The sequence below is a fragment of the Talpa europaea genome (genome assembly GCF_964194135.1).
Source record: "Talpa europaea genome assembly, chromosome: 5".
In the NCBI taxonomy this organism is placed as follows: Eukaryota; Metazoa; Chordata; class Mammalia; order Eulipotyphla; family Talpidae; genus Talpa; species Talpa europaea.
In genome coordinates this window covers 116,716,153-116,740,493 of record NC_140071.1, presented here as the reverse complement: position 1 = coordinate 116,740,493, position 24,341 = coordinate 116,716,153, and the positions used below count along the sequence as shown (strand labels likewise).

General features: G+C 37.6%; 1 protein-coding gene across 2 annotated transcripts in view; it reads right to left on the bottom strand.

The window, feature by feature from the left end:
- Window positions 1-24,341, bottom strand: part of CORIN (corin, serine peptidase) — a gene marked incomplete at both ends in the record, with an annotated part of 178,757 nt that overhangs the window by 34,151 nt on the left and 120,265 nt on the right. For both annotated transcript variants that reach the window (XM_084233149.1, XM_084233150.1), the window contains 4 exons: window positions 4,126-4,239; window positions 12,518-12,625; window positions 13,378-13,523; window positions 17,631-17,862. In XM_084233149.1, coding sequence (XP_084089275.1) covers window positions 4,126-4,239; window positions 12,518-12,625; window positions 13,378-13,523; window positions 17,631-17,862 — 600 coding nt within the window. The remainder of the gene's footprint in view (window positions 1-4,125; window positions 4,240-12,517; window positions 12,626-13,377; window positions 13,524-17,630; window positions 17,863-24,341) is intronic.

Here is a 24,341-nt window from a genome sequence, read left to right as displayed (position 1 = left end):
AAATGTATGGGATGCAGCAAAAGCAGTAATAAGAGGAAAATATATAGCAATAGAGGCTCACATCAAGAAACAAGAAAGAACTCAAAGAAACAACCTAATCTCGAAGCTCAAATATCTAGAAAAAGGACAACAAAAAATCCCCAAAACCAGTAGAAGAAAAATAATAAAAACCAAAGCAGAAATAAATGAAATCGAAACTGAAAAAACAATCCAAAAGATCAATGAAACCAAGAGCTGTTTCTTCGAAAAAATAAATAAAATAGACAAACCCCTAGCCAGGCTCACAAAGAAAAAAAGGGAGAAAGCACAAATAAACAGGATCACAAATGAAAGAGGAGAAATCACAATGGACACAGTAGAAATCAAAAGAATAATCAGGGCCTCCCCGGTGGCCCAGCGGTTGAAAGCTGGGGTGCGAAGCTGCCCACGACCTCTGCAGTGCTGGTTCGATCCCCAGCTGCTCCCCTGCCACTGGAGGAGGGTCCCACATGGCGCGCAGACCTCTCCTGCCGCCCACTGCTCCCCTCAGCAGTATACTTTGGTCCTTCTGCCTGCTCTGCTCCCCGCTCTGGCTCTGGTGAATTCTCTCACCCTCCTGCGCTTCTGACTGTACCCAGTGCATGTAGAAACAAAACAAACAAACAAATAAATAAAACATGCCTCTATTAAAAAAAAAGAATAATCAGTAACTACTATGAACAGTTATATGGAAACAAGTTCAACAATCTAGAGGAGATGGACAAATTCCTACAACTCTACAATCACCCAAAGCTAGATAAAGAAGAAATAGAACATCTAAACAGACCAATACAAGCAGCGAAATTGAAATGGTAATCAAAAACCTCCCCAAAACAAAAGCCCAGGACCTGATGGATTTACAAATGAATTCTACCAAACATTCAGAGACGAATAGTGCCTATCCTTCACAAACTCTTCCAAAAAATTGAAAAGGAAGGGATAATACCAAACACATTCTATAAATCCAGCATTACGCTAATACCAAAACTGAACAAGGACAACACAAAAAAAAGAAAACTACAGGCCAATCTCCCTAATGAACACTGATGATGAAAAAATCCTCAATAAAATTTTAGCTATCAGAATCCAACAATGTATCTATAAGATATTTACCACGACCAAGTAGGATTCATTCCAGGGACACAAGGATGGTTCAACATCCGAAAATCAATGAACGTTATCCAACACATCAACAAAAAGAAATATAAAAACCATATCAAAAGATGCTGAGAAAGCTTTCGACAAAGTGCAACACCCATTCATGATAAAAGCCCTTGAAATCCTTGGGATACAAGGAACATACCTCAACATCATAAAGGCCATCTATGACAAGCCAACAGCCAGTATCATTCTCAATGGTGAAAAGCTGAAAGCAATTCCATTAAGATCTGGAACAAGACAAGGATGTCCACTCTCACCACTGCTTTTCAATATAATACTGGAAGTCCTAGCCAGAGCAATAAGACAAGAGAAAGACATACAAGGAATCCAAATAGGAAAAGAAGAAGTCAAACTATCACTATTTGCAGATGATATGATAATATACATAGAGAACCCCAAAATCTCCACAGAAAAACTAATTCAACTCATCAATCAATTCAGTAAAGTGGCAGGATACAAAATCAACACGCAAAAGTCAGTAGCCTTCCTATACACAAACAATAAATCTGAAGAAGAAGAAATCAAAAAAACCACCCCTTTTATTATCGAAACAAAAAAAATCAAATATTTGGAAATAAATCTAACAAAAGAGGTAAAGGACCTATACAAAGAAAACTATAAAACACTGTTAAAAGAAATAGAAGACACAAAGAAATGGAAAGACATCCCCTGCTCATGGATTGGAAGAATAAACATTATTAAAATGGCCATCCTACCAAAAGCAATATACAGATTCAATGCTATTCCAATCAAAATCTCAATGGCATTCTTCAAAGAAATAGAACAATTATTGATGAAATTCATATGGAATCACCAAAAACCCCGAATAGCCAAAGCTCTACTGAAAAAAAAAGAAGGAAATGGAGGCATCACACTCCCAGACTTCAAACTATACTACAAAGCCATAATCATCAAAACTGCGTGGTATTGGAACAAGAACAGACATACAGACCAATGGAATCGAATAGAAAATCCAGAAATAAACCCACAGATTTATGGTCAACTAATCTTTGACAAAGGAGCAAAGACTATGCATTGGAGCAAAGAAAGTTTGTTCAATAAATGGTGCTGGGAAAACTGGGTCGCTACATGCAAAAGAATGAAGCTTGACCACTACCTCACACCATACACAAAAATCAACTCAAAATGGATTAAAGAACTAGACATAAGACCTGAAACCATAAAATACATAGAAGGAAATATAGGGGAATACTACGTGATATGCACATCAAAGACATCTTTACAGACACATCACCCAAAGCAGTGATAGTGAAGGCAAAGATAAACAGCTGGGACTACATCAAATTAAAGAGCTTCTGCACAGCAAAAGAGACAATAACAAAAACAAAGAGAAACCCCACCAACTGGGAGAACATTTTTCACCCAACACTAATGATAAAGGACTGATCACAAAAATCTGCAAAGAGCTGATGAGACTCAACAACAACAAAGAAAATAATCCAGTCAAAAAATGGGCAGAAGAGCTAAAAAGAAACTTCTTTGAAGAGGAAATGCAAATGGCCAACAGGCATATGAAAAAATGTTCAACATCACTTGCAATCAGGGAAATGCAAATCAAAACTACCATGAGATACCATCTTACACCAGTGAGAATGGCACATATTAAAAAAACTAGCAACAACATATGTTGGCGAGGGTGTGGAGAAAAAGGAACTCTCCTGCGCTGTTGGTGGGAGTGCAAACTGGTCCAACCACTATGGAGAGCTGTGTGGAGATTTCTGGACCTACTAAACATAGAGCTTCCATTTGATCCAGCAATTCCACTCCTAGGTATTTACCCAAAGGACACAGAAACATCAATTCCAAAGAGCACCTGCACCCCTATGTTTATAGCTGCACTGTTTACAATAGCTAAGCTTTGGAAACAACTCAAATGCCCAAAAATAGATGACTGGATCAAGAAGATGTGGTACATATACACCATGGAATATTACTCAGCATTGAAAAAAGATAAACACATACAATTTGCAGCAACATGGATGGTGCTGGAAGGGATCATGCTCAGCGAAATAAGCCAGAAAGAAAAAGAAAAATACCGGATGGTCTCACTCATAGCAGAAATCCAGAAAACTTAAATAAGGGACCAGGAAAAAGAATAACTATAAGAAAAAATCAAAATCAACAAACAACTATGAACCAGAGACACTCTATGGAGGGTGGGGGGTAGGGAGGGGAGGGATTGGGGTCAAAATAAGGGGGTCGCAATTGTATGGGGAATATAAAAAGAAGAAAAAAAGAAAAAGAAAAAGAATCCCTTCTATACTTGACTTTTTCCATGATAAGTCACATGTGCTATAGACAATAATAAGATAATGTCCTCATTGTTTATGTGAGTTTGAATTGGATTCTACATTACCAGCAGGTAAAATAGAGATGAGAGGTGGAAGTGAGGGAGAGTGAGGAAGAGAAAGGTAATTTTTCTGATTCTAAAATTATTGGTCATTCCTTTAGAAAAAGTGGAAAAGACATAAAAGCACAAAAACATAATAATCCCACCACTCAGGGATGACAATTGCAAATTTTTTATTATGAATTTCTAATCTTTCAAAACTCAGGACAATGGCACACAAAATACTTTAGATTTGTTTAATCACTAATGATATGGAATGAACCCAAGAGAAATTATTCTTCTAATTTGATTTTCAATGTCTGCATATTAGTTCATTTTATGGTGTGTTTTATAGCCCCTAGTTTTGTATAGCTGGGATGTTTAAATTTTTCCCAATGTCCTCATGTGATAAATCTTGTGGATATATTTTACACAAGTTTGATTACCTTCTTGGCATACATTTTTGTAAGTGGTGTTTTTGTCAAAAGGTCTAAGCATATAAATAACTTTTGATATATATTTCTTGGGCTGAAAATAAGAGATAATTAAATGTTTAAAATAAAAATGGCCTCTTGACCAATTCATTCAGCACTCACAGCAGTTTTTTTCATCCAAGTCATCTGGGCAGTCTGGAAATCCATCACAAATGACTGTGTGCTTCAAACATTGTTTATTGGATGGACATTCCCAAAGATCTCTCTCTTTGCATCCTGGAGACAGAAGAAAAGGTCATTTATAATAGATGTGGACATGAAAATAATGATAAATTAGATCAAGCAATGTAGGAAAATTATAACATAAAGGAATGATTTATTTTTACTTTCAGAGTTTTGACTCATGCATCCCATAAAATGTAATATTGAAAGTAGAAATACTCAGTAATCTCCATATTGCAGTATAAATAGGACAGCTCTCCTAAGACAAGATAAAAAGTGACATATGAGTAATGGCGGGTGGCGGGTGGGTGGGAATGAAAAAGCAAGTATACACTGACGTTTATGTTTAGCTGTTCCTTTTGCTTTCTGAGCCAATTCCCAACACATAAGACTCATCTATAAAATGATGAGTTACACTTTAAGTAAATATGTCAAAACCTGGAGATGTAAATGCTTATCATCTTAAAATGTCATTTCAGTCAACAAATGGCAAAGTCATCTGTGTATTTACCAAAGGAGGCCCCTCCTATGCCAAAAAACTTACAAAATTAGCCTAAGAGCCAGGTACAAAAGATATTTCTTTTATAATGTAGTCAGAGAGCTTAGGATATAAAGTTTATTAATATGAAAAAATGTACATAGTTTGCACAATAGCACAAACTGTAATTTGCCTACAAAACAGCAAGTACATGCAATGAACTTAATCTTAATCAATGCCATTTGAATCAAGCACAGTACATTTCAAAGCTCTGCTAAAACATGCCCAGAGTTAATGAGTTCTGATCTCTCCAGTTGGATCTACAGTCCTCATCAGCCAATGAGGAGTATGAAGGAAGAGAACACATGTATTCATTTTTGAACAGCAACTAGCACTAGGCATATGTGTATTTAAATTAAACTTAATTTCACGTGAGGAACAAAAAGCTTCTAAATTCTAGAAAAAGATAATTTAGTTTAAGGTGAGTGGAATGCAAAGCAGTTTCTTTTAAAATGCTACTTGTCCTCTGACCTAGCACAAATAGTCCAGAGAGATTTTGTAGATTAATTCAGATTCTTAGAAACCACTATCAGAAAAATACCTGGCTTTTTCAAAATTCTCATTGAAAACATTATCAAAATAAAACACTAGGGGCCTCCCCTGGTGGCGCAGTGGTTGAGCACTGGGTTGCGAAGCTGCCCACAGCCTCTGCAGTGCCGGTTCTATCCCTGGCCACTGATGAGGGTCCCACATGACGTGCAGACCTCTCCTGCCACCCGCTGCGCCCCTCCGCAGTGTACTTCATCAGTCTGCCTGTTCTGTTCCCCGCTCTGGCTCTGGTGAATTCTCTCACCCTCTGGCGCTTCTGACTGTACCTAGTGCTTGCATAAATAAATAAATAAATCCCTTAAAAAAAAAAAAAAAGGTTGTAAATTAAAAAAATAAATAAAACACTAGGAGAAAAGTTTTTATTACACCTAAATTGGACTTAAGATATTTCACGATTTGAAATGTAGGAAATGAAGAATGAGAACCCTTCACTCGCTACATGTCTACAGTGGTCTTGGACCCAAGCATATGCATTCTAGGACTCATGCAGATATTATGTGGAGTTTTCAGCTAATAGAGGACATAACCATCATGTAGACTTTTCTGACAATAATAGTTCCTGGAATCTCTGGAGATATGAGAAGGAACTAGAGGTCTGTCCTCCACTGTCCAGCCTCTGCCAAATGGCACCATCTGCTCATTTTACCAGAAAGCAAAGGAAATCAAGAAATTGATCTCTATCTCCCCAAGTCACTTCTCACATCACCAACCACAGCACTTGCTCGTAGATGATGAGACACAACAGCAAGAGTCTTCCTGACTTTGCACAAGTTTCCCCTCCCAAGAGTATGGAGAACTTGGGCATGTGAAGTGATCAGATGAAAGGCCAAAAAAGCAGGTGTTCTGGGACACAGGCCTGCATCCTCCCTAACAGCAATCATGATAATAAGTGGTACCATCATCCACTATATATTGACATTCAAGATATTAGTTTCAATTCTTATAGTGCCACGATGCCAGTATTAAGATCCCCATTTTATAAGTGGGAAAACAGATTTAGAGAAAAAAAATTATTCCAAAGCACAGCCTGAAGGAGACAGATCTAGTTGGGATCCAGGTGCAAGTCCTCTCTTGCAGGCCTCTGGGAAGTGAAACTATGCAGCATGTGTGAGGCACAGCTTCAAGTCAGACACCTGGGTTGAATCCTAGCTTCAATCTCATTAGCTGTGTGACCTTGGCTAAGTTACATAACTTCTCTGAACCTCAATTTCCATATCTACAAAGCAGTAACTAATGCTGCTACCTAGAATTGCTATAAAGATTAAATGGGAAGCCAGGAAGTATGACTGCAGAAAAGAGGCTACTAGAAGTGGGAAGGAGAGTGAGGTGGAACAAAGCAGGGAGTTATTGGTCTTTGTTAAAGGACTGTGGGTGCTTTGGTGGGTGGGTTTGGTGCGGTGACATGCATCTGAGATGTGAACCTATTCCGCTGAATCATTTAGTGTTGTAAACCAATTGTTGTTACCCCAGTTAAAAAAATAAAGATTAAATGAGTCCTCTACAAGCATTAATTTACTCTTCCGTATCATCTGTTTCGTAACAGAAGTTTGCATGGTCTAATACCTCCTTTGGGGAGTTACACTGAGCATAAAAGAAGTAGGATGAAAAGGTTAAGACATTAGTCTCATGAAGATAGAATTATCATTTTGTAAAGAAATCACGCTTTCTTTAAAGTGACATTTTTGAGGTCATTCTGTTTTAAATGCATGCACTAGAAGGAAGAGGGCATGACTCCATTAAACATTAAAAGCAGGTGTAGATGGAATGGGATATTTAATGCAGCTTTAGGTTATGAAACCAAATAATCATGGTGTCAGAATAACCACCCAGCACAGAGATAATGACAAGGTCCATGCATTGAGACCACAGCGTTGCTAATGTGACCAATTTGTCCCAGTTTCCCTGGAATTTTCCAGATATGACCACTAAAAGTGCCTGGTTGAAAGAAAGCCCTTCAGTCTCAAACTAGCAGCCTCTAGGGCTGGGTTGGCTTGAAGAAAGGTAACGACCTCTTTCTTGATTTCCCTTGCTTTCTGGTAAAAAAAATAGAAGGTGCCATTTGGCATCCCCCTAAGTGTGGGAAGCATTCTCTGGGTTCTTCAATTACTATAGTTCTCATTTTCCAAAACTTCTGTAAAGCAGGCTTTCCTGTTTGTAGTGTCAGCAAGGCACTGAAAGGGTTTTCTATGAGCCGGGCAGATGGGAAAAGGAGGAGTCCTGGAGTCCTTGGTGGCTTTTTCATGCTTTTAATGATCTTTCTACAGCATTTGTAGTGAGGCAACCAGGTGCAGGGCAGGCAGGGAGGCCTGAGGGCCAGGAGACTGGCAGGCCTCCCAGGCCCCTGCCAGTCTTTACTCTTTCTGGGCTCTCTGGTGCTCTCTCATGGTCTCTTTGCTGGTCTCTACTGCTCTCTGCCGCACAGTCCTCTGCTGCCACACTCTGTTCTCCGTTCTGTTCTTTTCTGCTCTGCTGCCACCACCCTTATTTATATATGCTAGGTCTCTGGGCTCAGGTGTGCCCACTCACGAATGCCCACACCCTACTCCAGGTGCTGCCATCAGGCACAAGTGTAAGACCACAGATTTCAATCATTGATGCTAATGGCGGGAGGGCGGAAAAACCTGATCACTTCCATTTACCTTACACTGTTGAGAGGTTTCTTCCAAACGGGAGCACCTTAGTTCTTATATATTATCATTATAGGTAAAGATAGCAAAACACCTTAAGCAGATCCTTCTTGTACTTACTGTAAGAATCTCCTGGTTAAGTAAATAGAGAGTAAGATCATTACAAATAATACATATCTTCAGGGAGGAATTGGTCACAACAGGAAAGTGGTGAAGAGATTCTGGGCCCTTGGAGCTAGCACAGGTTGGGATGGTGTAGACCAGTGTCTGTTCCAAAAAGTGGCCATGGATGTGACCTTAAGGTGGGTCACAGGAGCTGCAGCAGTGAAGTTATGGTCCAGCAGGTGTGAATGTCCCCCCAGAGTATGCAAACCAGGTGACAGAGCCCCAGTCTCAAAGAATAGTCATGGGGAGCTGTGCCCTAGCACAAGTCTGGAATCTCCCTCTTTATCTAGAAAGTCTCAACAGTCTCCTGATGCTGAGTCTCCCCTTTTGAGGGGCACCCTCCTCATGTTATATTCTTCAACATGTTCTGGTTTAATACCCTGCAAAGGGGCAGGATGCAGAAATAGGAAAGGCTCTAACCTGCAGGCAGGTACCCCTCAATGGCTGTGATCCTGGAAGAGGGGACATTGACCATGTTTGCACATGACATGACAGCCTGTTCCCTTCAGTTATAAATAAGACATTGCTCTGTCCCAGATAAGACCAAGGCAGACAAGACTCCTCCCCTCATGGGAGATCCTTGGGGTCTCCTTTGAGGGGAATTGCTCCCTGGATTTCCTAGCACTAGGTTCTTGATTACTGCCTTCTGTGGACTGAATAAGGCATGCTCTGAGTATTCCAAGAAATGATGGGTAATGTATTCTCTCCATTTTACAGGTAAGGGAACAGAACTAAAGAAGTTAAGTGAATGGCCAATAGTCACACAGCATCTAGGTGTTTATCAGGATTTAAATCCAAATCCAGGTCTACACAGAGACTGACCAAGACACCATGTAAGATAGTGAAACAGTTAACTAAGCAGCAAAATGTCTAAAGGAAAGGGGAACATCTCTCCCTTAATATGGAGAAATTATACTCTATTGAGTAATCAGAAACTGGTCCTAAAGACTCATCCCAAAATCTCTGAGCTTGTGACATGACAAGGACACAAGGACTCTCACTGTGTCCTCTGCTGGTCACAGAGCAAGGACTCAGTCTCTTCCACAAGAAAAGGCAGGGGACCTCCCTGGTGGCGCAGCGGTTGAGCGCTGGGTTGCCAAGCTGCCCGCAGCTTCTGCAGCGCTGGTTCCATCCCCGGCTGCTCCCCAGCCACCGGAGGAGGGTCCCACATGGCGCTCAGACCTCTCCTGCCTCAGCAGTGTACTTCAGTCCTTCTGCCTGTTCTGCTCCCCGCTCTGGCTCTGGTGAATTCTCTCACCATCCCGCACTTCTGACTGTTCCCAGTGCTTGTATAAATAAATAAATAAATAAATAAATAAATAAATAAATAAATCTTTAAAAAAAAAGAAGAAGAAGAGGCAGGAAGGTTGCTATTTGGAGTGCTAATAAAGCCATTTAAGTCCTTCTCTATGAGAATTTATACAAATACTATTAAAGATTCCAAACAGAAAAATATCTTTTAGAAAACTTGAAATCAAGCTGGAAGACCCACCAATATCAAAGTCCAAGGCTTTGAACATAGACTGAAAATGTTTGGACCTTGAGGAAAGGTTCAGGTTATATTTAAATTTTTAATTTTAGTTGAGCTCAAGAGAAGATCAGAGTTAGATGATGAAATAATTTTTAATCATTTCATGATAAATAGGAAGACATTAAAATACAAATGTATTTGTATTGGTGTTCATCTTTCTCCATATGGTGCATATGGAGAATAGTGCTCAATCAGTAATTGTGATGCTGTATTCATGTCATAGAGGTTTTCACTTTTATGGTAGCTATCAAAAAACTGTTTTAACTATATTCTAATTTACCTTCCTGCTCATATCACAGCCCAGAAATCCCCTTGCTCCTCTGGCTGCTCACACAATTTGTGCACATACATCTAGCAAAAGCTAACCCTTGTCTCAAACCTACACTAGGAAGGTAACATTCAGAAATATAAATCTATTGCCACTTTCCTTAGTTTTCCTTTTTTTATTGTTCTTGCTCCTTTCTCTGCATAGATCTCTTATCCTCCATTGCTTAGTGATCTATGCTTGGAAAAAGGCTAGACTGAATAAAAACTCATTTCATGAAGTTATTAGTTTGACAGCTAACTCCATCTCTACAGTGTATGTTCAATGAATGGCAAAGCATCAGCCTTTCAGACATTGCAGTGATTCTTGCTGATCCTGTAAATCGTGCCCATCACTTAGGCTTTCCTTCCCATGAAACAACACTGGAATATGTTTAGATTTGCATAATTCTTCAAAATACTTGCTAAAACCATTTCTAATACTGGCAGTGTTTTCAGCTGTTGTCTACATTAGTAATAAACAATGAGAACAACTTCAATAATAAAAATTTGCCACCAGAGCAACACTTCAGAAAAACAATGTCATCATTAAATTTTAAGGCACAGATTTTTAAAATGTTTTTGCAAATGGTGGGCCTTGGCTCCCCTGCTTTCCTGCTGCAGATGAACCAAAGAAACCCAAAGTAAATTTCTAACACATTAATTATTTTATAGCTAAATTAAATAAGTATTGTTTTGAGCAGAAAGCCAAATAATGTTGTTAGAAGTTCTGGAGGAGCAACAGATGGATCAGTGAATAGTTAATTGGCACGTTATTCAGTAAAGCCCAAGCATTTTAAGTGGCTTCAACTCCACAATAGACAGAATAAATCAGAAAGACAAGTGGTATTTTATGGAACCCAGCTTTGCTGGAGCTGGGTTGCAATGCTAAATGATATGCCCATAGATGCCCATGGAAACAAATTGAGGAAGTCAGCAAAATGGGAACTGGATGATTTCCTAATAACCCTCCATTGAGACTTCCTCAATGTGACTTTCTTATTTGATTTTAAATACATGTCCTCCAAAGCATTGGGCATTCCCATTCAAATGTGTGTATATCTCCCAAAGGGGAGTGTATGTAAAATTTCTACTATCAGTCATTTTGGAAAACTTAATGAGAATTTTCTCATAACTTAATACCATTGGGCCAAATCACATTACTCCAAAAGTGTTAATTTCTTACTTTTAACACTCCTTAGCTCTCAGTGGTGCTATCAATATTTTCAGAGTTTGATAGGGATTAGATAATTTATTCTACTCTTCTGGTATGGCATTAATTGTGTGATGAAACTCATTATTTAACTAGAAATCTCACATTTTAGGGTCAAATAAACCCCACAGTGCTTTGAATTTCCTTTTTTTCTTGCAGAATATATTCAGGTATTTTAATCTTGGTAAGGCTCTTATATTTTGACTAAGCCTTTATATTTTGGAAATATTTAGTCCTCTATTACAAATTTAGGTCTAACCACCCTAACAGAATATCACATAACCTCTTTGAACAATCTGAGATAATCTATTTTAAATTGCATCTCAAATTACCATAACCCATCAAAGTCATGGTTTAGTGAAAAAAATCTGATAAGTTCTCAATAAATCACTTATATAAGAGCTATTCAATGAGTTTTGATTTATTTCTTCATGTAAAGACCACAAACAAGCAAATAACACTAGCTTTTCAAAACACTGTATGTTCCTCCATAACAAAATTACCCCTGGTCATTCTGACAGCTCTAATTTTCTAGAAGATACATTTGTCCATATTTATAGCAGTTGATGGGATTGCAGACGATTGCATGTGACATTTTGTCTAGACCAGAAGGGCAGTGTCTACTATGGAAAATTCATTTTGGGGAGCAAAGCAATATTTCATACCTGAAAGGTCAAATGAATAAAATGATTTCAAAAGATATATTGCCTTATGTGTTTTCAATGACAAAAAGTGTCAATTTTTTTAAAGCAGAAGAAATTAAATAATCATAACCAAACTATTCTTTGGATAGCCTTTCAATTATTTTGTTTTACTCCAAAAAATTATTTAGTAAAGAGCATTGCTCATTCTCTTTTCCCTGACACATTCTGAGGTTATAAGTACAAAGGGAAATAAAATGGGAATTAGCTTCACTTAAATTACCATTGGCATATCTGGCCTTTCCATTGGTGATTTTGGAGCTCGAAGGCAGAAACGTCAAGAAGAGTTTTATCCTCTGCCAACAGAGACAAAATCAGAGAGGGCATGAAAATGAATGCCAATTAAATTTGAACGTTGGAGACTGAACACCCTCTTTGTATATCTAGATGCCTATTTAACATGGAAATCATGTGCAAAGATACTAGTATTTTGACTGTGAAATAGATGCCAACTTTTTTATAGCCTCCAATAATAAAAGTATTTCCTTATATTTGGGAAGTGCTTCTTTAACTAAGGGTTTGCAGATATATAATCAAGGTTATAAAGGAAGGGGTAGTTTAGGGAAAATCAATAGAATTAACAGGAAAAAATATAACAAATCAGGTCAGATACTTTGATAATTTAAGAAAAAAAATCAATTCACATTCAATCTTAGTCACTACTTATTACATACATTCAATAAAAGCACCATTTCACATACATACCACAGTTGTCTTCATCACTGTCATCATCACAGTCAGCCTGACCATCACATCTTCTGGAAGCCAGAACACACCGGCCTGAGCCACACTTGAAGTGACTAGGTGAGCATTCTGTTAAAAACAATGAGCCATTCCCCTAAATAGTGCAGGGTATTGGAAACCAACGCTACCTCAACAAAGAAAAAGAAAAAACAATGGGCCATATTATTGCCAATAAATAGAAAACCCAGAACCATCAATTTTTTACATGTGGGATGTTATTGAGCTGTTACTAAAGATAAGGATGGTTCTCTGCAAATCTGAAACAACCAAAGTTAACAGAATTCTTCTGCCTGCTGCTGGGCATTCTCCTCGGTGCCCTCCCCATATCTTAGTATCTTTCTTTTCCAAATGGACAATTGCCAGAGCCTGAAATGTCCTGTGGCTTTGAGCTAACCAGCTATCCTAACTTGTCAGAATTGTTTCCCATCCAAATCTTTCCAATTGGTGGGCAAGTGCATGATTCTATTTCTCGACCCGATGATCCTATGTTAGAAGATCTCCAAATGCTTTGTACTTGAAGGAATTAAGGTTTTATGTTCAGTTCACCATAAACCTTCAGGACAATATAGTGGATTCTGTGAGTTAAGTGTGGTTAAAATAAACTCCTGGAATTTAAAATTTACCTCTGCAATTTATTTCTAAAAGGAAGGCAATGTCTAACAAATGAGCACCAAATTGTTCAATTTCATCAACTACACAGACTGACTCACCTAGGAAGCCCGATTGGTCACTAAATAGAAAAAACAACAGAGAAACTTATAAAGGTAGTTGATAAAGTGAGCCATGTTAGACACCCCACTGTAATTAATTTAAAAATTAACCTTCCACATCTTCATCAGGCATTAGGCAGGTATGATTGTCTGAGTTTTCTTCTGGAAATTGGTTACAATCTGTGTCTTCAGGCCACTGTAGGCCCACGAGCCCAAGAACAGACTCACAATGCTCTCTGGAGTGTTCACACAGCACTCTACAGGAGCAAGGAAGACAAAACATTAGATGCATAATAGCTATATGTAAGACATACATCAGGAATATAGGTAAGGTTTTAATTCTGTATTGATGGGAGTCTGTGTGTTACCAGCATAGATACACATGTACATAAGTGTTGGGAAACCAAACTGAGGATCTCTACAGAGGGAATACATTTCAGCAACACACACTCACCAAAGGAACTTCAGTGCATTGTTTTGGTTTTTTGTCCCATAATACTGTGTAAATTTAAGTGTAAAACATGTAGACTTGATACATGTATAGATCACAAGGTGATTATAATTGATACACATAGCATTTCTAGCATATCATGCATTATCATTTCTTTTTTGCTCTTGGAATAATTAAGACCTAGACTCTTGGCAAGTTGGATGATGATCATTTGACAGTGTTGCCCATATTCACTCTATTGTGCATTTATACTTCTAGGAGTTATTTGTCCACTAATTACAAGTTTGTACCCTTAAATAATATCTGGGAGTCAGATTCCCCTCTGCAATTTGCCTTTGTCATTCGTCCATCTTTCTAACAAACACATTCTCCAATGTTTTTGTGCCAAGCAGGGAAGTCCACAACATCACTTTGGGGACTACTATCAAGGGTCAAAAAATCTTTTTATTTATATTTTACATCATTGTTCATTGTTAAACAATGTTTGCTTTCTTTTCTCAGGTGTAGTCCCCATAGAATTTCCACCACCAATTCACTCCGTACCATTGCCACAGTCCCCTGTGGTCTTTCTCCCTGTTTCTGATCCCTCTCCCTCATCCTCCCCTGCAGGATGTCTCTGGCTTATAGTTGTCTGGCTTTTTGTTTTGTTTCATTGTTTTGTGTGTTTTTCTGTTATTTTTTTCCCTGATGCCTTAATCGGTTCCCCTATATTCCTCCTATAAGTGAAACCATCTGATATTTTTCTTTTTTCCTTCTAAGTGTCAACATTCTCAACCTCAGAGGGCTCTCCCTCTGGTGAGAAGTCATGTGAGCCATTTAGAAAGTTTACCTAAAGGACTGCCAACCTGGCTTATCTAAGGAATTATCTCCATCACTTTTGTTAGCTTCTACCAATATTGTTTGGGTCTTCTTCCAAACCCATCTCTACTGTGCTTAAGTTGGTTAGAAAGTTTTTCTTTAAAGATAAGGCAAACTGGTGCAAGGGGTTGGGGTGCAACCTATGAAACTACCCGCAGCCACTGCAGCATGAGTTCGACCCCTGGCCAGTGAGCTGCCCACATGGCACAGCAGACCTCTCCTGACTCACCCGCTGCTCCCCTCAGCAGTGTATTTCAGTGGCTCTGCCTATTCTGTTCCCTGCTCTGTCTCTGGTGAATCCTCTTACTCCCCACACCTCTGGCCTGTACCCCAGTTCTTGTATGCATAAATAAATCTTTTTTAAAAAATAAAGATAAACTAACCATTGTGCTTTCATCTATGCTACCTCATTTGTCCCCAGAATATTTTTAAACTGAGGTATCAGTATGTATCACAGATTTCCTTAATGCCTATGAAAAAAAACTTCAGTTTTGCCCCAATATATTACCAAGGAATAGCTACATCATTAAAAAAAAATAAATAAACCTAGCCAAAGTAAAATCATAGGCAAATTTCTTATTTCCTTCTAAATTCTTTATTTCTTAAAAGTTTCAACTTTTAAACTATAAGTTAATTTCAACAAAGTTCTCTCTCTCTGTTTTTGACTCTCTAGACAGAATTGGACAGGCATTTCAGAAAGATTTTTTCCAGTCCAGCCAGAAACTTATAGGGAAAGTTTAGCAATCAAATGGGGAAAAGTTAAACTCTGTTTAAAGTCCAGACAAGGAAGTGAATGATCTGATGCTGGTTTAGTCTAGGAATTTGGGATGAAGACAAAGCCATGGCATTTCCATTCTAGGTTTGCAAAAATGGGAAATTCAGTATTCTTCAATAGCTTTCTGTTAAACTAAATAATTTTGTTGATGATTTGTTAAAAAAAAAGTATATAGATCAATTGCTGTTGCTATTTAACATTAACCAGATGATACTCCATTTGTATGGAAGACTGTATAATGCCTAAGCCTACCACTTATTTTTTCTCTAGCATGGAAATAATACAATATATGAGAGTACAACTGCAGGATTACTGTTTTCATCATGATTTGCATGGTGCTCAATCATAGACAGTAACCCCGATGGCTGTGCCCTTCCTCAAAAGGTCATCTGGAAGATGATAGAGTAGAACTGCTCTAAAGTATTTATTTTAGCACAATGTAAGCTCTGGCAATGTTAGATTTTTCAGACCTAGAACTTAAAAACTAAATTTTAATATCAATAGACTTGGCAAAAGCAACGATATATTGTTTCATATAATAATAAACTATTCTTACCATATTTTTTTCTTTATAAACATATATCAAAATGTCAATTTCATTTTGATAGCCACTGGAAAGGGAAAATATATGTAAACTTAAGAAATAGAACTGAATCTTTTGTTCTGTGTGTTTTGAATATGCTCATTCTGCCTCCTTCATTTGCTTTCTAGATTTATTTTCACCATAAGAATCCCAAAATGTATGGAATAATGTCCATTCTCACTTATGATTGCTCAGTAAATCCTGTTAACCTAAAAAAAAAATAAAAAATAGAACTGAAGTGTCTAAAAGAAGCTCACCAAAATGTTGACTAAAAGTCATTTCAGAATCAATCTCATCCTAGGCATTTTAAAACATGAAACTCAAGCCCTGAAATTATAAATTATATGTGGCTACAAATTTGTTCCAGAGACTACTACATTAGGGAAACTTGAAAGAAAATAAATATGTAACATGAAAAGAAAGTCAAAAACAAATTTTGTTAAGTACTATCAAAAGTACTCACTATCATTCACTCTGCTTAGTGAAAGTAGAACAAGATTTAAGAATATATTCTTAACATAAAATTGGTGGTTTCCTTTAGTAATACTTTAAAAGGCATTTAACAGAAATTTTCAGAATTAATTTGCCCAAACCAACATTAAGCTTTACTCTGTATAATTCGTTTAGTTCCCAAAGTGATTTTAAAATTTTATTACTTCCCGTCCCAACTCTATAGATTCCCCTACCTTGTCATCCATTTGAAATTTGGTGTGTAATTTATTGTTTTCCCATCTGTCCACTATATTGATATTATTGCTTTTTTTCTAAGTGAATTTTGATCCCAACATATGGTTACCACTCACATGCAGACAAGTTCAGCCATATATGCACACCTTGATGGAAAACAGTCCTGAAGATAACAGGATCCACCCCCTCACTCCCCACCCCTCGGCAGTCAGTCATTTTCTGACTACAGCACCATACATGTGACATGGAAGAGGGGCAAACTGCCACTATTGTTGATTCAGGCCTCATAGTCAAATTGAAGCATTTTACATTTTTCCACATTTATTTAATTGCATAATAAACCAAACCCACCATCATTCCAATTCCTGATTTTACTTTTTCTGAGAGAGACTGAATAATCTGTCTCAGGCTACCCAGTGGCTACAGAAATCAGTTAGTAGATTCCAGAGTAGTTCTCTTAACCCACAGAGTATCAGTGTTATCATTAAGTTCAAGCTGCACTCTTGAAATATTAGCCTGTGTTTCATATAAATGGGTTGAGAAACATCAGCGGGGCTCATCCCCAATATAACTTGTGAGGTTGGTATTAGGTCTCCTTCCAGCTGCTCCTTTGTGATGTCTTTAACTTTTGAGTGCTATCAGAAGGGAGGACTTTAATGCATCAGTGTTGCCAGAGAAAGAAAAATAAGAAAAATATACACCCCTTCTTTTGGTAATTCACATTCTTTACACTGCTTAAGGCACCCAAATGAAATGTGTGATGTTCTTTGATTAAAATACATGTACTATGATCAAATTTCATTTATACCTCCCTTGTTTGGTATTGGTTCAGTAGTGAAGACTAGCTGAAATATTCATTTCATAACTCCTATGTCTTTACTGTTTAAATGTGTAATTTGCTCAATACAGAGACCCCTAGCAACATGAGTTTTGTCTAAACTCAAATGAGGTCTTATTCCCCTGGTTCTCCCTGAGTGAAAATGAGGATGTTTGAGGGAGACGCATCTTACCTGCAAGGTGGGGTGCGCTGGCTTGTATTCACATCACACTTTGGTACCAATATGGTACAGGCAAAAAACATGAGGTATTTGTAACAGTTGGTTTGAACAAGTGCAGGGAAAAGAGAAGACTCCCAACTGATGGATGCTTCCTTTTGACTCCTGTGGCCAAGGTAATTTGGATAGTTTGTATGGTTGTAGGGTAAATTCATACAGAGTTCCAATGTAATCGGTTCACATTGACCTAACGAGAAAACACACATAGATGCATATACCCAAATTTCACATGCAAAACAACTTCTTGAAAACTTATGGAATTGAAGTCTATTGTAATCTCTTTCTTGAAAGTGCAAAGACCAGAATGCAGGTAGTATTTTGTTATCAAGAGATTAGTAATTTGATTAAGGAAGTGCTGAATCAAGATTCGCTTTTGTATATGTAGCTGCTAAGACAGTATCCAGCACACATTTTAGATAGTCTTTTTCATTTTTTCCTTAACTCAGCTTATCTGAAAGCAGCTCTCTTTTATGATTCCTTTTATATTTACTTTGTCTTGTTCTTCTGGTTCATTCATTACTTCTAAACTGGTATAGTCTCAATTATCTTCACAGTCATTTAAAAAGTTATCAATGAATTTGGCTAAGTAGGGAACTAGGTGACTTTTTTCTATATGTTTTATTGTTGATCAATGCATTAAAATAAAATGCTAGAAGATTTCAAAGCAGGAAGAGGCCATGATTCATGATCAATGAGACAAAATCTAACCCTTCAGTTTAATGATCAAAGCTGTTTCACACTCCAACCATAGCCAAGCGTACTAGCTCCATCACCTAGGGCCATCGTATCAGAAATATTTCTTTGATAACACCATATATTTTAAGAATTGCATGTTTTTGTGGGCTGTTAGTACTCTTACCCTCTTTTCTTGACATACTTGTAATCACCCCATCAAATGCAGTCATAGCACCTGTTGTCTGAGAATAATCCTTTCCCATCTTCCCCACCAAGCTAACTCCTCCTTAACCTGCAGGATTCAGCTCACCTATTCCAGAAGGGATTCCCAGCCAACCAATTCCCCCTCTCATTCCCAGGATGGGTCTCTTTTGAGCGCTATAGCATATTAAGTTTGTTGCCACCATATACTCATTGCCCTCTGCTGTATTCTTTACTTATTTCCTTCCCTCCACACATGCAGTTCTGAGATTTCTCAGAAATGAAACTATTTCTTGTTCTCACAATCTGCACCTAGAAGAAAATCAGAATGAAGGAAGAAAGAGGGGTGGTAGAGAAGTGTCAAGAATGATCTTAAAATGCAAAACTAGTGAAAATTATCATCCGCCATTGAGTAATTCCACAATCCCCACAAGGAGAAAGACATATGTGCTGGTAGTAGTAGTATAATGAACAGGCTAGGATAGGCTGTTGAACAACTGCTAAGAGCCCAGTGAGACCAGGTGAAGCAAAAGTGACTTAGGAAACTTTAAGATCAATGGAGTTTGGGAGAAAAGCTCCACTTTATCCTGGTACATATGTTCCATTCCCAGAGATGAGAGGTAATCAAAAAGTGTCTTTGTAGAATGAGCGCTGACCAAAAACTCCATGCTTTATTAAGCATAATTATCTAAATTAAATTTAATTATTTCAATAAGAAGTGGAATGCGCGCAAATAGATTAGCAATAAATTCTGGGTGAAATATTAAAACAGCCAGGGCTACTTCTCAATGTAAAGAACCTGAGGCTTTGCAAATTGTGTTGCTGAGGAGCCTGAAACTGACCAGATGAAAAGTCTTATAGACAAAGCATGCTATTGTCTCATTTTACTGGGGAGTAACACTGCATAGTTGGTAAAATCTTGAGGAGAGTACAAGGAAGAAAGAAGAAAAAGGATAAGAAGTTGGCTCTGTTAATTATTTCCTTTGATTTGTGAAAAAGGAGAAACCTTTAAATATTTTGATTTCAGATTACCAAAAAAATGCATGTTCCTCAAAACAATACAAAGATGCATAAAAAGAAAGTTCAGGATCTCCTCACTCCCTTTTCTCTCACCATCTGTGAAAGCCAACAGAAAGGTTTGAAGCCTTTTACATGCTCATATCCTCACATACAAGCACTTACACACATACAATCACGGTGCCACAGTAGAAGTGTATTATTCTGATTACTCTTCAACTTGCTTTTTGTTGCATACTTATTAAAACCATCTGACAGATCAGTGGATGTAGTTCTGAATGCAATTTTTCCTAATTTCTTTAATGTATGTATAGCTTTACAAAAGTGGGCTCATTCAGAGTTTTAATTCGGTCCTTCTCTCTCCTACTACTTTATCAAATTTTAATTTCTTATTGGTGTATTTCATTTAAATGATTAATAGACATCACATAGAACATTTTTCTTTCCTTTGATGTGTGGAGAACACATCACTTTTGATTTGGAGTAAGACATAACATTTAAGTGTTTCAAGTCTTGGGAGATGAAAGGATTAAGTTATGGTCATATATTATACTGGAGATCTTTATTGAATGTAGCAAGGCTGATTGAATCTTGTGTTTCATTTCTTCATAAGGCATTCTTCACAGAATGCTAACTAAGATAAACTCTCAAGATATCTGTCAACCCAAATTCTATGATTTATGGAATCAATAAGCTTTTTTATCTTAAGCATTTGACTCACTCACTATCCTGTTTTAAAAAACCTCTAGAGGGCGATCACTTCACAAACATGTGAGGATATTTAAATGATATTGGACTACTACCCAAGCAAGTTTGACACAGTGCCTAGTACAGTGTCCACAATATAAATGAGGCTTAATATCTATTGGGGAAAAAAAATGATCCTAATGGAATCTCATGGATATCCCACCTTTCAAAGTCTGACAAATTTTGTTAAATGTAACCTAAACACTGGATTGTTCACTAAATGGTGTTGCATTCTTATCCTGAAGCAATACTCTGAAGTCACTGAAACTATGTATCAGTTGACCATTTACATGAGAAAATGTCATTTTTCAACATTTATTGACATATGTAATATTCTAAGAATCATCTTGGCCTCAGTTTTCACTCTTTTTTATCATTATTTTAAATAGTTTGATGAGTTTTTACCCTTATAACTACCAACCAGATCAAGAAAATGACCTTTGTCATATATTCCATGTACCCTGCCTTCTATCAGTTTTCTCCCCCCATCCCAAGAAACTACTGGGTTTTATTATTGTCACTTTCTTGCTTTTCTTTGTAGTTGTATTACCTGAGTGTGTCTCACGTCCCAGATAGTAGAGCTTAGGCTTGTCCATTATTTAAAACTTGTTTTGTCTTTTATGTCTCTTAAATATCCAGTTTCCTTCTCCATCCCTTTATTTTTCCTTATGATTTAACTACTGAAGAACCCAGGGATTTGACCTGTTGGATGTGCCAAAATTTGAAGTTTGCTGATTGCACACTCCCTGTGAGATTAAACATGTTCCCCGTCCTCCCTGCTTCCTGAACACTGGCAACTGAATCCAGAGGACTGATTAGGTTTCATCCCTTTGGCAAGATTAGAGGTGCTGCAGTATTCTTTCACCAGAAGGCACATCCTGTCTGATTTTTTTTTTTTCTGTCAGCAGCTGTAGATGCTCAATGCTTCAAGCCATTAATTCATTATGTTACCTAGTGGTAATGTTCTAGTTCAACCACTGATTTTCACTTACTAGTTGGAATAGTTTTATAAAGAGATCTTTCCTCTCGTTTACTATCTACTCCCAAAGACTGCAGTCCTTATTAACCAATAGGGTGTTTAGCCTCTTTGCTACACCCCCCCCCACTTTGCTATTTGTTCCTTTGAACTAGATTTTGCAAAGAAAGGACAGGATATTGATAAGAGTAGTGGGAAAATATCCAAAATCAAAGATAGTGATTTCTTCCTTGGTGTTGGAGAAAAAACTGCATGTATAAATATGTAGCACAAAAGGCTGGTGGGTCACTATGGGAAACTTGGAAAGGTCCTTGGGTCATGACAGTTATAGCTGCTTCGTGGGCACAGACTGGTGGGGACAGACACATGCCCAAGTGCTGCTCTTTCCCTCGGGTTCTCCCAACTGTCCACACTGCACACTGTGATAGAAATGAGGGGAAAGAACATTTCTGCTCCTACCCACTCAGACAAGGAGGTTCTGTATTGGCATTCCAGTATGGCACAACAATGTTAAAGATTCTGGGCTATGAGTGGATTCAGTGATACAGAGATACTTTGTGCTCAAAAGTACACAAGAATATCAGATGTGGTTTTTAATTTTTTCCTAAACCCTAGGTATTTTGGGGAATTGGAGATTAGCCATAGATCTTCTCCATTAAAAATTTTTGAAAACTATGAAGATTTTTTCATACCCAGTTTCAGGGATGTCACATATCCCTGCAGTCTAGTTATAAACAGGCAACTGAAGCCATAATTTATATCCTTGACTCTACATGGGAGTCACCTGAGGATTTTAAGCCTATTTAGCATATCTTAGGGATCACTAGAAAGTTATATGAAATTTTATGGACTTATAAGAACCTATGTCTTCAAGAATTAGACTCCCAGTGACTTCAGAGTAAGGTTCACTCTGCCAGACAGAATATCCACTCTTCACTGCCACAGAACCACAGAAGGGAGTGCCCCATGGGTCTAAGTAGTTTCTGATAATGGCAAAGATCTTCATAAGATCTATAAGTAATTACACTTTCAAGGGCATGAAGGACTCTGAGAGGAAATGCTACTTGTTTATCTTCACAGAGAACCAACACACACATGCAATTATCATTAAGTTCTTTAAAAAATAAATAATAATATCTTTACATTCATCTGGAAAGTAAGTGTATACATTTATACATTTTTTTTAAACAGAGAGGGAACCAATGACTAGCCCAGTACCTAGCACTTAGAAGAGGTGATGTTCAAATATTTGCTGAATATACATGAAGGGAACCTGGCAAAAATATTGATGGTGAGTGAGGAAGCTGATGAGACAGTGAGACACTAGGAAAATTGAGTGAGTGTGTTTGAAACAGAAGACTGGAGAAGCATGTGACTGAGAAGTAGGCAGTATGTTTTCCCATGCTGAAAAATTATCTCCAGGAAGGTTAAAATTATGTCTCCCTTCTTTGGCATTAAAATGCCCAGTGCCCATCACACTGCACCTTGTATGCACTCTGTAAATATTGGCTGACTGTATGAGCAAGAGTTATTTAGTGTTCTTCCTACATCTTCTAATTTTGGCAGGTAATAACCCATTTTTAAATGTTTAATTTTTAAATAGTTCAAACAGAGAGAAAATAGGATAACATACATCCAGTACTTCCCACCCAACTAGATACAAACATTGACCTTTTGACATTTTTGTGTCTAACAGTAACAGCCATGTCAGAAACCACCTGAAATTTTAATTATAAACATGTCTTAGAGAAAACACTGTCACTGTTCAAAATTACTAATCCCAAGTTTAAGGTAAAATAAAGAAGTAATTCTGAAAAAGTCCCAGGCAGATTGAAAAATCTATAGAGTTGAACAATGAACCTACCCCTAAATATATACACACATATACATATATACATCTACCACACACACTCACATACATTCATACACATACACACATACATGTATCTTAAATCATTTGAGAGCAAGTGACTAATACCAATCAGACTAATAACTATCTAAACTTATATGGGAAATGGAAATTGAAGAGGGTATCATTGCTTTTAGCCAAACGGTTATTTAAATACTCATGAATCTATAAAGAACTAGACATAAGACCTGAAACCATAAAATATATAGAAGGAAATATAGGCGAAACACTACGTGATTTGCACATCAAAGACATCTTTACAGACACATCACCCAAAGCAGTGATAGTGAAGGCAAAGATAAACAGCTGGGACTACATCAAATTTAAGAGCTTCTGCACAGCAAAAGAGACAATAACAAAAACAAAGAGAAACCCCACCAACTGGGAGAACATTTTTGCACCCAACACTAATGATAAAGGACTGATCACAAAAATCTGCAAAGAGCTGATGAGACTCAACAACAACAAAGAAAATAATCCAGTCCAAAAATGGGCAGAAGAGCTAAAAAGAAACTTCTCTGAAGAGGAAATGCAAATGGCCAACAGGCATATGAAAAAATGTTCAACATCATTTGTCATCAGGGAAATGCAAATCAAAACTACCATGAGATACCATGTTACACCAGTGAGAATGGCACATATTAAAAAAACTAGCAACAACAAATGTTGGCGAGGGTGTGGAGAAAAAGGAACTCTTCTGCAATGTTGGTGGGAGTGCAAACTGGTCCAACCACTGTGGAGAGCTGTGTGGAGATTTCTGGACCTACTAAACATAGAGCTTCCATATGATCCAGCAATTCCACTCCTAGGTATTTACCCAAAGGACACAGAAAAATCCATTCCAAAGAACACCTGCACTCCTATGTTTATAGCAGCACTGTTTACAATAGCTAAGCTTTGGAAACAACCCAAATGCCCAAAAATAGATGACTGGATCAAGAAGATGTGGTACATATATACCATGGAATATTACTCAGCATTCAAAAAAGATAAACACATGCAATTTGCAGCAACATGGATGGCGCTGGAAGGGATCATGCTCAGCGAAATAAGCCAGAAAGAAAAAGAAAATTACCGGATGGTCTCACTCATAGCAGGAATCTAGAAAACTTAAATAAGGGACCAGGAAAATGAATAACTA